The sequence below is a fragment of the Paroedura picta genome, chromosome 4 (assembly GCF_049243985.1).
Source record: "Paroedura picta isolate Pp20150507F chromosome 4, Ppicta_v3.0, whole genome shotgun sequence".
NCBI classification, from domain to species: domain Eukaryota; kingdom Metazoa; phylum Chordata; class Lepidosauria; order Squamata; family Gekkonidae; genus Paroedura; species Paroedura picta.
The window spans coordinates 77,114,965-77,128,386 of NC_135372.1; the positions used below are offsets into that span (position 1 = coordinate 77,114,965).

The 13,422-nt window shown below is 41.4% G+C and overlaps 1 protein-coding gene across 3 annotated transcripts in view; it reads left to right on the top strand.

Annotated features, from left to right (window-relative positions):
* The first annotated feature begins 1,365 nt into the window (after positions 1-1,365).
* Positions 1,366-13,422, top strand: part of C4H1orf87 (chromosome 4 C1orf87 homolog) — a 31,559-nt gene continuing 19,502 nt past the window's right edge. For 2 of the 3 annotated variants that reach the window (XM_077333546.1, XM_077333548.1), the window contains exons 1-6: positions 1,366-1,501; positions 2,613-2,751; positions 5,937-6,156; positions 9,236-9,361; positions 9,884-10,147; positions 11,028-11,137. In XM_077333546.1, coding sequence (XP_077189661.1) covers positions 2,645-2,751; positions 5,937-6,156; positions 9,236-9,361; positions 9,884-10,147; positions 11,028-11,137 — 827 coding nt within the window. In that variant the 5' untranslated portion in view covers positions 1,366-1,501; positions 2,613-2,644. The remainder of the gene's footprint in view (positions 1,502-2,612; positions 2,752-5,936; positions 6,157-9,235; positions 9,362-9,883; positions 10,148-11,027; positions 11,138-13,422) is intronic. The other variant, XM_077333547.1, reaches the window with a different exon arrangement.

Genomic DNA, 13,422 nt, shown 5'->3' on the forward strand with positions numbered 1-13,422 from the left:
TCATATCTAATGATTCATTCATTCATTCATTCATTCATTCATTCATTTGCCACCCTCCCTTGCAGCTCAGGATAGTTTACAGAAAGTGTTAGATGAGTAACAGAGTACAGATAAGTTTGGTAACTGTGTCAATAATCTTAACATCAAAGTATAGCATATCATTTTCAGGTAACTATACCAACAATGTTAATGTTCAACAATCATAACGTAACATGTTCAGGTAAACATTTTGTCCACAATCCCAGAGACTGTGCTTATCTGGATAGGAGGGAAAGGGGACCCAACAGATGTTGTCACTGGCCTTGACCAAATGCTTGGTGAAGGAGCACCATTTTGCAGTCCCTGCGGAACTGTGGTAGCTCAAACAGGGCCCGGATCTCCTCTGGGAGCTCATTCCACCCAGTGGGGGCCAGGACAGAGAACAACCTGGCCCTTTTCAAGGCCAACTGTGCTTCCTTGGGGGCAGGGATCATTAGCCAGCTGGTATTGGCTGAGAATAGTGCTCTTTGGGGGGCATAAGCAGACAGACGATCTCTCAAATACATGGAAGCTGACCACTGGGAAAATCCATGTGCTACTTAGACGTTATTTACAGGTATGCAAAGGCATTGGCAATAATGTTTTCACATCTTATCATATCATGCCTGCAAAATAATATTGGCTCCTGTAACATTCTTTAATTTGAAGTGCCAGTATTCTATAATTTCCAAGACAGACTTGTACATATGCCAACTCATAATCAAGATCTTTCCCTGTTCCTCCTGTATCCCCTTGTGTTTAGGTTCTGCTCCTTCAGCACTTCAACTTAGCCTATTTGTCTTAAAAATTCAATACTACAGTCCTACCTCAAGTAAGAAAGCTTGTAATTCTTCTGTCCTTGTTAAATCCAATATTATTAAGCCCTGACGATATATCTCCAAGTTGGAAATGTTGCTCCTTTCTGATTTATATTCCATTCTGCATCCCAGGGCTTTGGCATTATTATTCTCTGTTTGTTGCCTGAAATTTCTGGTTTGAAATAGTAGGCTCAGACCCTGAAGTTGCTTTTGTTATCTTCTTTTGGGAGGAAGGGGGTGGTAGTTGACTTATTTGAATAATTTTCCCTGTCTATACACATTTGGACTGAATAACTGTGTAAATCCTTCTACACTCTAAAAATCCACCATCTCATTGTGTCACTGAAATATCTGAAGGTTGCCTCCCCTCCACATTGGTGAACAATTCCACATGATCTCTGAGCATTTGGAATAAGATATACCAGGCAAACAAGTCTGCCCACCTGATCAATCTGAAACTAACACATGCCTCCTGCTGGCTTCATTTACTGTGGAGTGACACACACTGCCCAGCCTGGCAACCGCAGTGCGTCCTTAGTAACACCAGATTTGCTGTCCCAGTGGAGGATGAAAAGCCATTTGTTCACCCTGGTGTGGCTGCAGCTGTGCCTGGACACCTTTTGTCTTTACCTTTAGAGAAAAGCAAGTGAGAGAACTCAACAGAGGTGGGTGTTCCCAGTCCTTTATACAAATGTAGAAAATAATTGTTTAAAAATATACTGTGAACTTGAGTAATGAAGTACTATAAAATATGTAGCAAGTTAATTTTCAGATGGTTCAATATGAGTACAAGGTGAAATGCTGGTCTCACTGTAGATACTGGAGAAGTACTTCAGCAAGCAGCAGACCTTTACCTGTCTAGAGATCTGCGCACCAGAGCCTGTGGTTGTATGTCTTGCTCCTTGCACTGAGCACAAAGAGGTCTTGAAGAATCTCTTTTTTTCCTTGCAGAAGTTCTTCTGCAGAGCTTTAGCATTGGATTGAGAGTTTTGGAGCTAATCTTTTCTCAAGAGTTTTTCTGCAAAGCCCAACAGGTACATGGTCTGCCAAGGCCATTTGGGCATTTGTGTCTATGACAATTTCCCCATCAAAGATTTCATTGTCCACTTGAAAACTGTACACTACCAGTTCCAGGCATTGCCATTCCAAAGACTATAGTGGCATTATGTATTTTCAACATGTAAAAAAATATTCTTAAAAAAATCTTATAAGAAATTAATGTATAAAGTACAGGCCTCTAACTCAAATCTCTAAAAATGAGCGCCTTAAAAGCAGGTGAGGATGCAGAAACTGAACATTTGTCATTCCTTTTGAACTTGTATTGATCCCAAATAATAACAGACCGGTTCTTCCTTCTGAAATGGAATGATGAAAGTCCTCAGATGAGAGCCATATGAAGTTGGGCCATTGGGTGGACTATAATGGGTGTGACTTGTAGGAGTATCATTTCAATGATAGATCCTAAAAAAATACAAAATTCTATGACAAAAATCTTCATACCTAATAGAAATTAGCCAACTAGCTGTAGCTGCATTGTTGGCATTTGCTCCTTATTACCCTAAGCTTCCTTTTGTACATCATTTGTTTTCTTTTGGGTTCTCTCATGCTATTGGTTGAGGTCCTTGATTTAATATATGTTAAGGACTCATCAAAATGAGTTAGACTTCTGTCCTAAAAGGTCTGAGAGCCACTGTCTGTTTTCAGTTCTATCTTTAAAGAAAAAAACATAGATTCCTTTCTAAGGAATCAGTGAATGCATTCCTTTTGAAATTACAGGAACTTAATCTCCAGAAGAAAGTCTGCAGTCAATGGCTTCTATCAAAAACATCCCTTATGGTTTCAATGCAAATTATGAGACTGTCATAAAAATCATTGGGAGCAAATATGTCAAATACCTGGTAGAAAAACCTGATAGGTAAGTATGACTTATGAGAAAAATATCTTCTGCCTCCTGTTAATGGGTATAGGTAATTAACTTCAGAATTAATTGGAGAAGGCATTAAATTACAATATGGCCTAAATCTATATTTATTTAGTACATTTTATGCCATCATTTTAGGCAATCAAGGTCCACAAGGTGGCAAACATTTAAAACACTAAAAACTACCTTTAAACTATTGTTGTTGTTAGGTGCGAAGTCGTGTCCGACCCATCGCGACCCCATGGACAATGATCCTCCAGGCCTTCCTGTCCTCTACCATTCCCCGGAGTCCATTTAAGTTTGCACCTACTGCTTCAGTGACTCCATCCAGCCACCTCATTCTCTGTCGTCCCCTTCTTTTGCCCTCGATCGCTCCGAGTATTAGGCTCTTCTCCAGGGAGTCCTTCCTTCTCATGAGGTGGCCAAAGTATTTGAGTTTCATCTTCAGGATCTGGCCTTCTAAGGCGCCTGCAGGGCTGATCTCCTCTAGGACTGACCGGTTTGTTCACCTTGCAGTCCAAGGGACTCACAAGAGTCTTCTCCAGCACCAGAGTTCAAAAGCCTCAATTCTCTGACACTCGGCCTTCTTTATGGTCCAACTTTCTCAGCCATGCATTGCAACTGGGAATACCGTAGCCTTGACTAAACGCACTTTTGTTGGCAGGGTGATGTCTCTGCTTTTTAGGATGCTGTCTAGATTTGCCATAGCTTTCCTCCCCAGGAGCAAGCGTCTTTTAATTTCTTTGCTGCAGTCCCCATCTGAAGTGATCTTGGAGCCCAGGAAAATAAAACCTGTCACTATCTCCATTTCTTCCCCATCTATTTGCCAGGAATTGAGAGGGCCGGATGCCATGATCTGTTTTCTTGATGTTGAGTTTCAAGCCAACTTTTGCACTCTCCTCCTTCACCCGCATCAACAGGCTCTTTAGTTCCTCTTCACTTTATGCCATTAGAGAAACTATTAAATACAGTTAAAATCTAAAATTCAATTTAAAATATAAACAAATAGCTCTAAAAGCAGGGCCAATAGCCATTATTGAAGGTATGCCAGATGAACCCAAAATTCTTCACCTGCTAGCAAAAGTCACCAATAGGTGGAGACAGGTGAATCTCCCTAGGTAAATCATTTCAAAGTTTTTGTGTCAAGATGAAGAGGTGGCCACCCATCTAGCCTCAGTACATTTAATTTAGAATCATACAATAATAGAGTTGGAAGGTACCTCCTGTGTCATCTAGTCCAATCCCCTGTACTATGCAGGACACTCAGAACCCTATCACTCATCCACTGTAACCTGCCACCCCCTTGAGCCTTCACAGAATCAGCCTCTCCGTCAGATGGCTATCCAGCCTCTGTTTAAAAATTTCCAAAGATGGAGAACCCACCACCTCCCAAAGAAGCCTGTTCCACTGAGAAACCACTCTAACTGTCAGGAACTACTGGATGTTAAAATTAAATTGTAATATGCTAATATCTGGTACTGTTTACAACTTGTTTTAAGTCACTGGGTTCTTTTAAAATGAGAGATTATAATGTGTTAAACCCTTAAGTTCAGATTCTTTCCCATGAGAACCCATGAGGATAGAAGGTACAATTCCAGACAAGGCATTCCCTGGTGGTGCCTTGTTGATTTTGTTCTTTTTACTTCATTGAGACCCTGCCTTTCTGCCCAGTGGGATCCAAAGAGGCTCACAGGAGTCTCTTCTCCCTTTATCCTCACAACATGAGGACAGGCTGGCATTTGTTTCCCCACACAAACAGCATGGGTCAAGATTCAAGTGGGTAGCTGTGTTGGTCTGAAATAGCACAACAGAAATAGAATCCAATAGCACCTTTAAGACCAACAAAGATTTATTCAAGGCATGAGCTTTCAAGTCCATGCACCTTGAATAAATCTTTGTTGGTCTTAAAGGTGCTATTGGACTCTATTTTTGTTGAGCATGGGTCAAGAAAGATGACACACCCAGCCATATATGCTCCCTGCCACGATGTGTCAAGCCACCCTTGGCCAGATTTGTGATAACATCAGGATTACCTGGCCTCTTTCTGGTCTCTTGACACCAGATATTGGGGCCAGTTGGTCAGAGCTGCCTCCATAGATCATTTCTATCATCCCACCTCTGGCACATCAAAATGCTTTACTAACTATAAAGGGGGATGGTTTCTTGGATGAGCAGCCTCATTGTGGGTCCTGTATGAAATAGTACAGATGCACTGGGACATCAATATGGCAATGGTAAAGGTAACGGTATCCCCTGTGCAAGCACCGGGTCATGTCTGACCCTTGGGGTGACGCCCTCTAGCGTTTTCATGGCAGACTCAATATGGGGTGGTTTGCCAGTAACTTCCCCAGTCATTACTGTTTACCCCCCAGAAGGCTGGGTACTCATTTTACCGACCTTGGAAGGATGGAAGGCTGAGTCAACCTTGAGCCAGCTGCTGGGATTGAACATATATTTATTATATGGCAATAATAAAGTTATAGCAGGCTTCACACTATAATTAACAATGTGCAGAATAGCCCTTTTAATACACCTTTTTATAATAATCTGTCCTCAGTATGTTCTTTGGTTCTCTGCATTTTGGTGGGATGCACTGGGGGTGAAGGGAAACCCCAAGTACCCTTGCAACAACTCTGTGATAGGTTAGACTGGGAATGTGTTGCTAGCTTCACCCAGAAAGCTTCTGTGGCAGAGTGGCTTTTGAACCTGAATCCCTCACATCCTAATCTGGTATTGTAGCCACAATACCAAACTAATTCCCTCCCTGCAGCTATTCACCTGGCACCTAACCTATATGATTTTAGGTGCAGAGTAAAAACAATTCTTTTTGCATAGGCTGTGAGCTAGATTTTTTTAATTTGCAATTGTATTTGGCTTGAAAATTCTTTCTGTTATGAGTCTTAGATTATTCTCCACAAATGGTGATTTCATTGAAGTTCTCGCTTTAGCAAAATTAAATAGAATTGGGCCAAGATTGTTTTTGAGATTATTGTATTTTCAAACCACAAGCATAATAATTCCAAATGTCCCTTCATAAACCTAACTGATAAAACTACTGCATTTCTTCCCAGTCAAGAAACATCTAAGTTAATATTTTTGTATTGCTCCGTAATGTGAAAGAATATGATAGATCAGTTGTCTAGGCATCAATCAGTACAATGCACACTTGTTTCTGACAGCAAAGCAAAACATGGCACGAAAGCTGAAACTCAATCCATGTTCAAAACACTACCTCCATATCATACAAGACAGAAACATGGAAACCCTCCAGATCTCAATAAGTCTTCTTGTCAACAAATCAATTATGGGCTAAATGATGAACAACAGAACAATGGGGAAAAGGAAGGACACAAGTCTCAACAAGTAAAAGCAAACAATGATCAATTTATGGAGACCAAAGTAAGTTGCTTCCTAGGTTGGTTTTTTTTATTCTACCCTTCCTGGAGGACAATCAATAGATTGCAAAATAATCAGGAACAGCTCTCTCTCTCTCTCTCTCTCTCTCTCTCTCTCTCTCTCTCTCTCTCTCTCTCTCGTAATGATCTGGTAGCAAAGTTTACAGATAGCAGCAAATCACTTAGGAGGATAGAAATTCCAGATTCTTGATTTTCATACTTTTTCTCATATAAGGTTTTGCAAGCATTTGGGAATATGCAGTGTCTCTTGATCCACACAAAATAACTTTATTTAGGAAAAACACAAAGCATTAAAGATTCCTTCATAGCAGTCATGAATAGAACCTGGGATGGGAGCATCCAGATTCTCATATTCTGGAACTAATATAAAGCATTAAACAGCACTAAAGCTTTAAATGCTGGACATTACACCTCACACCATTTTTTTCAGTTATAATATTCTGCGTACCATATTTACCTGACAAGAAGACAGCCCTAATGTGACACACACATACCTTTAAAAGGTTGTACACAAAAGGGTTTTTTTTAATTACTGTACATGTGGTAGAGCTCTTAGTTGCTGTGGGAACACAAAGCTACGTACTGTCAGTACAAATAAAAATATTCTCTTCATTGTGCATGGTAATTTTGGGATCAGGCAGCTAAAACACATTCCTGTTTGTGTTTTCTGGTAGTAGGATATGAATGGGGAAGAGGGGGGCATGTGATGAAGCAGCCCTCTCCCTATTAGCTTGGCTTGTGTGTTCTGTGTTTTAAATCATTATTGTGAACAAACAACCATCGGGGTCCAGTTACCATGGCCAGCCTACCACAAATCTACTTGAACAAAAAGAGAATCCATTATACAAAGAATCTTGAAAAGGGATCTAAGGAAATGTTTTATTGTTGTGGCATGATCCTGCAGCAATGCAGAAGTGTACGGTTTTTTTTTAAGTTTTACAGTTGTAGCATTTCCCCATAGCAATGAAGAAGTGGTTTTTAAATTAATTTCAGAGCTTGGGAGGGGAAGGGAGTTTGAGTTCCCCAAATAATTGCTGTGAAGGGATTGGTGGCTTGCACTGATTGACAACCCAAGGGGGGGGAGAGAAGTTCAGGTTGTCTATGCTTTTGGATTCTCTGCTGCCTGATCAGGAGGCTAAAAGTCACAGTGAGGCAATGGGAAAACACTGGAGGGGTTTCCTGTCAGGAAGCACACAATTGTGCAGTTTCCAAATGTGCATTTGCAAGCAGGAGGTGGCATTTGTTTTACACTTCTGAGCAGAATTTAATCCCATTTTAAGACATTTTTAAAATAGTAATTACATTCTCCTGTGCCACAGATATTTTTCACTAATTATTCAGTAATTTAGATCAGATACATTTATTTATTTATTTATTTGTTTGTTTGTTTGTTTATTTAGATTTCTATACTACCCATTTCTTTGCAGCTCTGGGCGGTTTGGTGTTTCTGCACCAAAACATGGCAACCATGTTTTCCACACTTCAGCTTTGGACACTAGTGCCCCCCCTTCTGTCTCTTAGCACAGTTACCAGGTTACCATAAGGGTGGGGGAATATCCACTTCTTGAGCTAATCTTTCCCACTTTCACTCCAGCAGCCAGCTGGAGGAAAGAAAAATTTAAAAACATCATTTTATGATGCCATGGGAAAACCTAAAAGTGACATCAATCAATTCTAGGAATTGCTGGATATGCCATGACTTTCTCATAGATGGTCCAGAGATTAGTAGAGAGGTGTGAGTCATTTGCAGGTTTTTCTCACACATAGACCGTTTATACACTGGAGGTTTCATGCTGGGCTGCAGGCTGGAGTTTTAGTCGTGGCAAATTGCCCCACCTCTTCCTGCACCCACATGGGGGAGCATTTGGCCTGGTGCATGTCATCCACCCCCAATTTGTATTCTTGCATGAGAGCTGAGGCAGTGAACTTCCCAGTGCATAAACGATCCTCATGTTACACTATCACCCAACGGCACCCCCCTTGTCCCCTCCAGCACAGTCTACTTCTGGTTGCCTGCTGCCAGTTGACAACCCTACTGTCAAGATTTGTCTGTTTTCTTTCAGCAGATTCTAGCAGCTCACACAACACAAGAGTCATAACATCACCTCACTGCTGCACAAGTCCCTGCAAAAGTATCTACACAAGTCATCCATTCAAAGCTCTAACTGAGCTCCAAGTCTGTTGCTAGGGCTGCTGGGAAGCCCCAGAAAGCTGGTGCTTATGCTACCACAGATTAGCAATGCAATGCAATTATGTTCAAAAGGAAAATGTAGGGGAGGGGAGGGGAGGGGAAAGGGTCAAAGGAGAGGCAGACTGTTGGTGGAGTTGACATGTCATCATTTGAGGCAGGAAACAGAGGAGGAAGCCAACTCAATTTTTAAGCTTCCTCACTGGGTAAATGTGAATTTCCTCCCAGGAGAGGGAGAGGAATCCAGTTTTAACAGCATTCACAAAACAAACAGTAAACAGGGAGTACACTCGGATATGTCCCTGAGGAGCAAGATTTCAGTGTAAAATGCTTGTCATTCTGTGGAAAATGAAGGCATCCATTCTGCCATTTTTTGCGGGTATGGAAACGGTGAGTTTTCTCATTTTTATCCTCACGATAATAATCTTGGGAGGGAGGTTAGCAGAGAGTCAGTGAAGTAGGCTACCCTTGGTCTCCCTAAAGTCATCTTTATGACTGAGAAACAACTGAGAAACAAGTCTTCCTGGTTCAAGCATAGTGCCTAGTTTCCTTATAAAGAATCTGGGTATTACCAACTTTTCTGGGTATTACCAACTTTTCAACTGACAGAATAGGGAAGAGAGCCCCATTCTGCACCATCAAAATAGTCATGTCAATGATTGTGGAATGGCATGGATGAAAAGCCACACTGGATGGAGTTTGTAGTGAAGTGAGGAATTGTATGCAATGGTCCCCCTTCCATCTTGCACCAGTGGAAATGCTGGTAGGATCCAACTCATATTTTCCAGTTGACACATTTTCTGTATTTTGGATATTGAAATTTTCACTGCCAGTATTTATTGGATTCCTTCTGATTGTGTGTTTGTTATCCAAGGGTTCAAACCTTCCAAATACACATTGTGTCTCTGCTCCATTTGGAGATAAATCTTTGTCCTATATGCATATGCTTCTAAAGCCATCTATCGGAGCTCAGACTTTAAGGCAACATGAAAGACAACAGGTAAAGCCTATCTTCTTATGCCTCCCGCAGGGCCCTACGCTTTATGGGTATGGACTTGCTGGCTGTCCTGAGCCCCCAGGGCATTTGCCTGGCCTCGATCTGGTGGAATGAGCTCCCTGAAGATCTACAGGCCCTGTCAGAATTGTCAGCTTTCCACAGGTCCTGTAAGACGGAGCTCTTCCACCAGGTGTATTGTTGAAGCCATGGTGAGTCTCCATCAGTGGATCCCTTTGCATGGGTAAATCAGGACCCTCACTCCCAATGTGAAAGAGCTCTTGGCCCCTTATAGTTGAACAGAGGGAGAGCGGGGAGGGTTAGAACTTCTTTTAAATGTTCATTGTTTAATGTTATTTTAACGGGTTTTAATGGGGTTAAATTGGTCTTTATTGTTTTATTGTGAACTGCCCTGAGTCTGAATGGAATGTGGCGGCATATAATTATGAAAATAAATAAATAAATAAATAATTCAAATACATTAATAAACACTTTTCACTATATATTTAAAATAATTACTTCTCTTAGGACACTGTGCAGAAACCACCTGTGACATATGAAGACAATGAACATCTTCTGACATTCCTCAGAAAGGAGTTAGAGACATATCCTTTGAGTCTGATTACACTAGAAAAACTGCAGGAAGCATGTAAGGTTTTGGATCCCCGAGTATCAGGTCTTCTTCCTCAGACACAGCTGAGCCACCTTCTTCTAAAACATGAGATCCCTCTGCAACTACCAACAGTCAAACTTCTTTTCAAGACCTTTTCCAAGGCAAATGACCAAGAACTGGTATGTTAATACATCATTTCAGATAGGTGACAACAAATAGTTTTGACCCAGTACACAGAGAAAAAGAGATTATAAGGGAAATTGTCGTCCAGATGCAGATTCCCTGGGTTCAGTGGATTTAGGTGGAATATATATGCACAGACACACACTGCAGACTTGAATCTGTTTTTTGTACTTTAACTGTCCTAGTTTCACCTTTAGGAATTGTAGATATTCTAATGTGTAGATAAATTGCTTGTAGAAATCTGTAGTTCACTCTTTTATGGAAACATAATACCCTAATCCCTTGGAAAATAGGAATAGCTATTAAATCAATTTGCATTTGTTGAGAAGATGTCTCCTTTAGACCCATTATGCACGGGGGTTTTAGCGCACATTCGGGGTGGAATGGCGGCGACTAAAATCACGGATAACGCACGGAGCTGGCTGCAACCGGCTGCAGCTTCGGTGCATGCCGCCGAAAAAGCCGCGTCAGTGAAACGCGGAAGAAAGCGCAGCTTCCGGGTGAGCGGGGCGCAACCAGAAGCGGCGCCCGGATCGGCGCGTGCATAATCGGTTACTCTGGGTTTTACCGCCGTCGCGCCCCACCCCGTGTATAACCAGTATGCGTCGCGTCTTCCCCCTCCGCGTTTTCCATGTGACCCGAAATCGCCGTTTCGGCGGCCGTGCATAATGGGCCTTATAGAGTAAGATAGATTCCAGTTTCATTGGTTTAAAGACTCTAAAAGAATTAATAGAGAATACACTGTTTTTGTTTATTAATATATTTCTGACAAATCACTTCAACAAATTCAGATAATCTCACTATTTATTTGCTACTTTACAAATTGGTCCTGAAGTATTAGAATCTTGAATGTAAAACTTTTTGTCTGTCTTTTAGGTAAATTATGAAAAATTGGTCCACTGTTTAACACTAGTGGCAGTAAGCAAAATGCAGAATTCCAAAGTTCTTCCAGAGAAGAGTCAAAAGACAAAGGATCACAGTGAAAGGTTCTATTTTAATTTTTAATATGCATAGTATCAATAAATGAGCAACGTTGCCAGAAAAAAATTCCTCTTCCCTTAGCTTCCTTCTGGTTAAGATCTAATAGGTGCTGTCATTAACAATCCGCTTTTATGAGTTCCTAATGAAAAGCTGGCTCATTTATGACATTAGAAATCATTTTACATAGCAATGAAGAACACAGATTTTCTTTTGCAGTTCCCTACTCCCTGCTAAAGAAACCATTTTTAATCTGTGAAATCTACACTGCAGATTGGTAAGATTAATCAGTGGTGGTTACTGCAGACTTCCTTTAATTATCCTTGGCAAAGGAAGACTGACAAGATGAAAAATGCATTCATTTCAGCTGGGTTTTATATATGATGTGTGTCAGCTTGGCAGCCCTAGAGCCTGAGTTTCTCTTAATATGTATAGGCCAAACACCATTGAAAACATGAGGAACTCATTTCCCATGTAAACACCTGAACACTAGCTACGGTTCTGTTTTTTTGCTCTCACTATTAAATAGGCACTACAAAATACATTTTTTAAGTATCAAATAAATGAATAACCTTGCTGTGTTTTAAAAAATAAAGTAGCCAGACAGCCTTTCAGAAGGGTGGCAAGAAGGAAAAATCAATCCTGTTATGACCAATATACTCACTGCTAAGGGCTTGTGTGATTTGCATAGCAGTGGAAGGGGTGGTGGGACTGAGTTTATACCTTAGAGCAAAAAATATGCTAAGATTTCAGATACCATCTGTATACACCTTGGTTGTTTATGGTGCTTGTGAACACATGGGTAAAGATCCTCAGATGGCTCATGAAATTCTGTTATAGACCTGCCTTGCCCTCTCACCCTTGTTTTTGGAAGCACCTGCTCCTAGTCAATATCTGTGGATATCAAGGTGCCACACATCCTGTATGTTCAGAGAGGCAAAAGATAGCAAGGCTACTGGAATATGGACAATCTGCAGTGTGCCTGATTGAGCAGAATTTATTGTCCATCAGGGGAGTCAGAAGATGTGTGTATTAGTATAGTTAGAATAGGAACTTCTGGGTCATTTTCAAATTATCTCCTCCAATGTCCTGATCGGTTCTACAGGAGACTTCCTCCTTTTGAGTGCACTTCCTCCAAGCTTGCCTCAAGCACAGCAGTTGAAAAGAAGAATAACTGCAGCTTGCTAGCAAGCTAGGTCTCTCTCTCTCTCTCTTTCTATACATAGTTGTTTCTCTTCACAGTAAAAATTATTTTATTATTTGAGCAGCAATATGCCTCTCAACATACTGAAACTGTTAACAATGGGCGCCACGGACTTATTCGTGTCGCCTTTTGGTGGGGGGAGGGCAGAGAAAGGAGCATCGACTCCGGCAGCCAACCTGCGTTTGCTTGGTCTCGCACTGTTTTGGCAGCGCGTGTGTGGTGGGAGGCGGGGCTAAGAGTGTCCTTTTAGGACACTGACTGACTTCTTCCTGCCTCTTCGCGATGCAAACATCTGGAGGACAATTTGGTGATCCAAAGAAGTCAGCATGGATTTGTCTCCAACAGGTCCTGCCAGACCAACCTGGTTTCCTTTTTTGACCAAGTAACAGGTTTGCTGGATCGGGGAAATTCAGTTGATGTCATTTACTTGGATTTTAATAAAGCTTTTGACAAGGTTCCCCATGATGTTCTGATGGATAAGTTGAAGGACTGCAATCTGGATTTTCAGATAGTTAAGTGGATAGGGAATTGGTTAGAGAACCGCACTCAAAGAGTTGTTGTCAATGGTGTTTCATCAGACTGGAAAGAGGTGAGTAGCGGGGTACCTCAGGGCTCGGTGCTCGGCCCGGTACTTTTTAACACATTTATTAATGATCTAGATGAGGGGGTGGAGGGACTACTTATCAAGTTTGCAGATGACACCAAATTGGGAGGACTGGCAAATACTCCGGAAGATAGAGACAGAGTTCAACGAGATCTGAACACAATGGGAAAATGGGCAAATGAGAACAAGATGCAATTTAATAAAGATTAGTGTAAAGTTCTGCATCTGGGTCAGAAAAATGAAAAGCATGCCTACTGGATGGGGGATACGCTTCTAGGTAACACTATGTGTGAACGAGACCTTGGGGTACTTGTGGATTGTAAACTAAACATGAGCAGGCAGTGTGATGCAGCGGTAAAAAAAGCGAATGCCATTTTGGCCTGTATCAACAGGGGCATCACATCAAAATCACAGGATGTCATAGTCCCATTGTATACGGCACTGGTCAGACCACACCTGGAGTACTGTGTGCAGTTCTGGAGGCC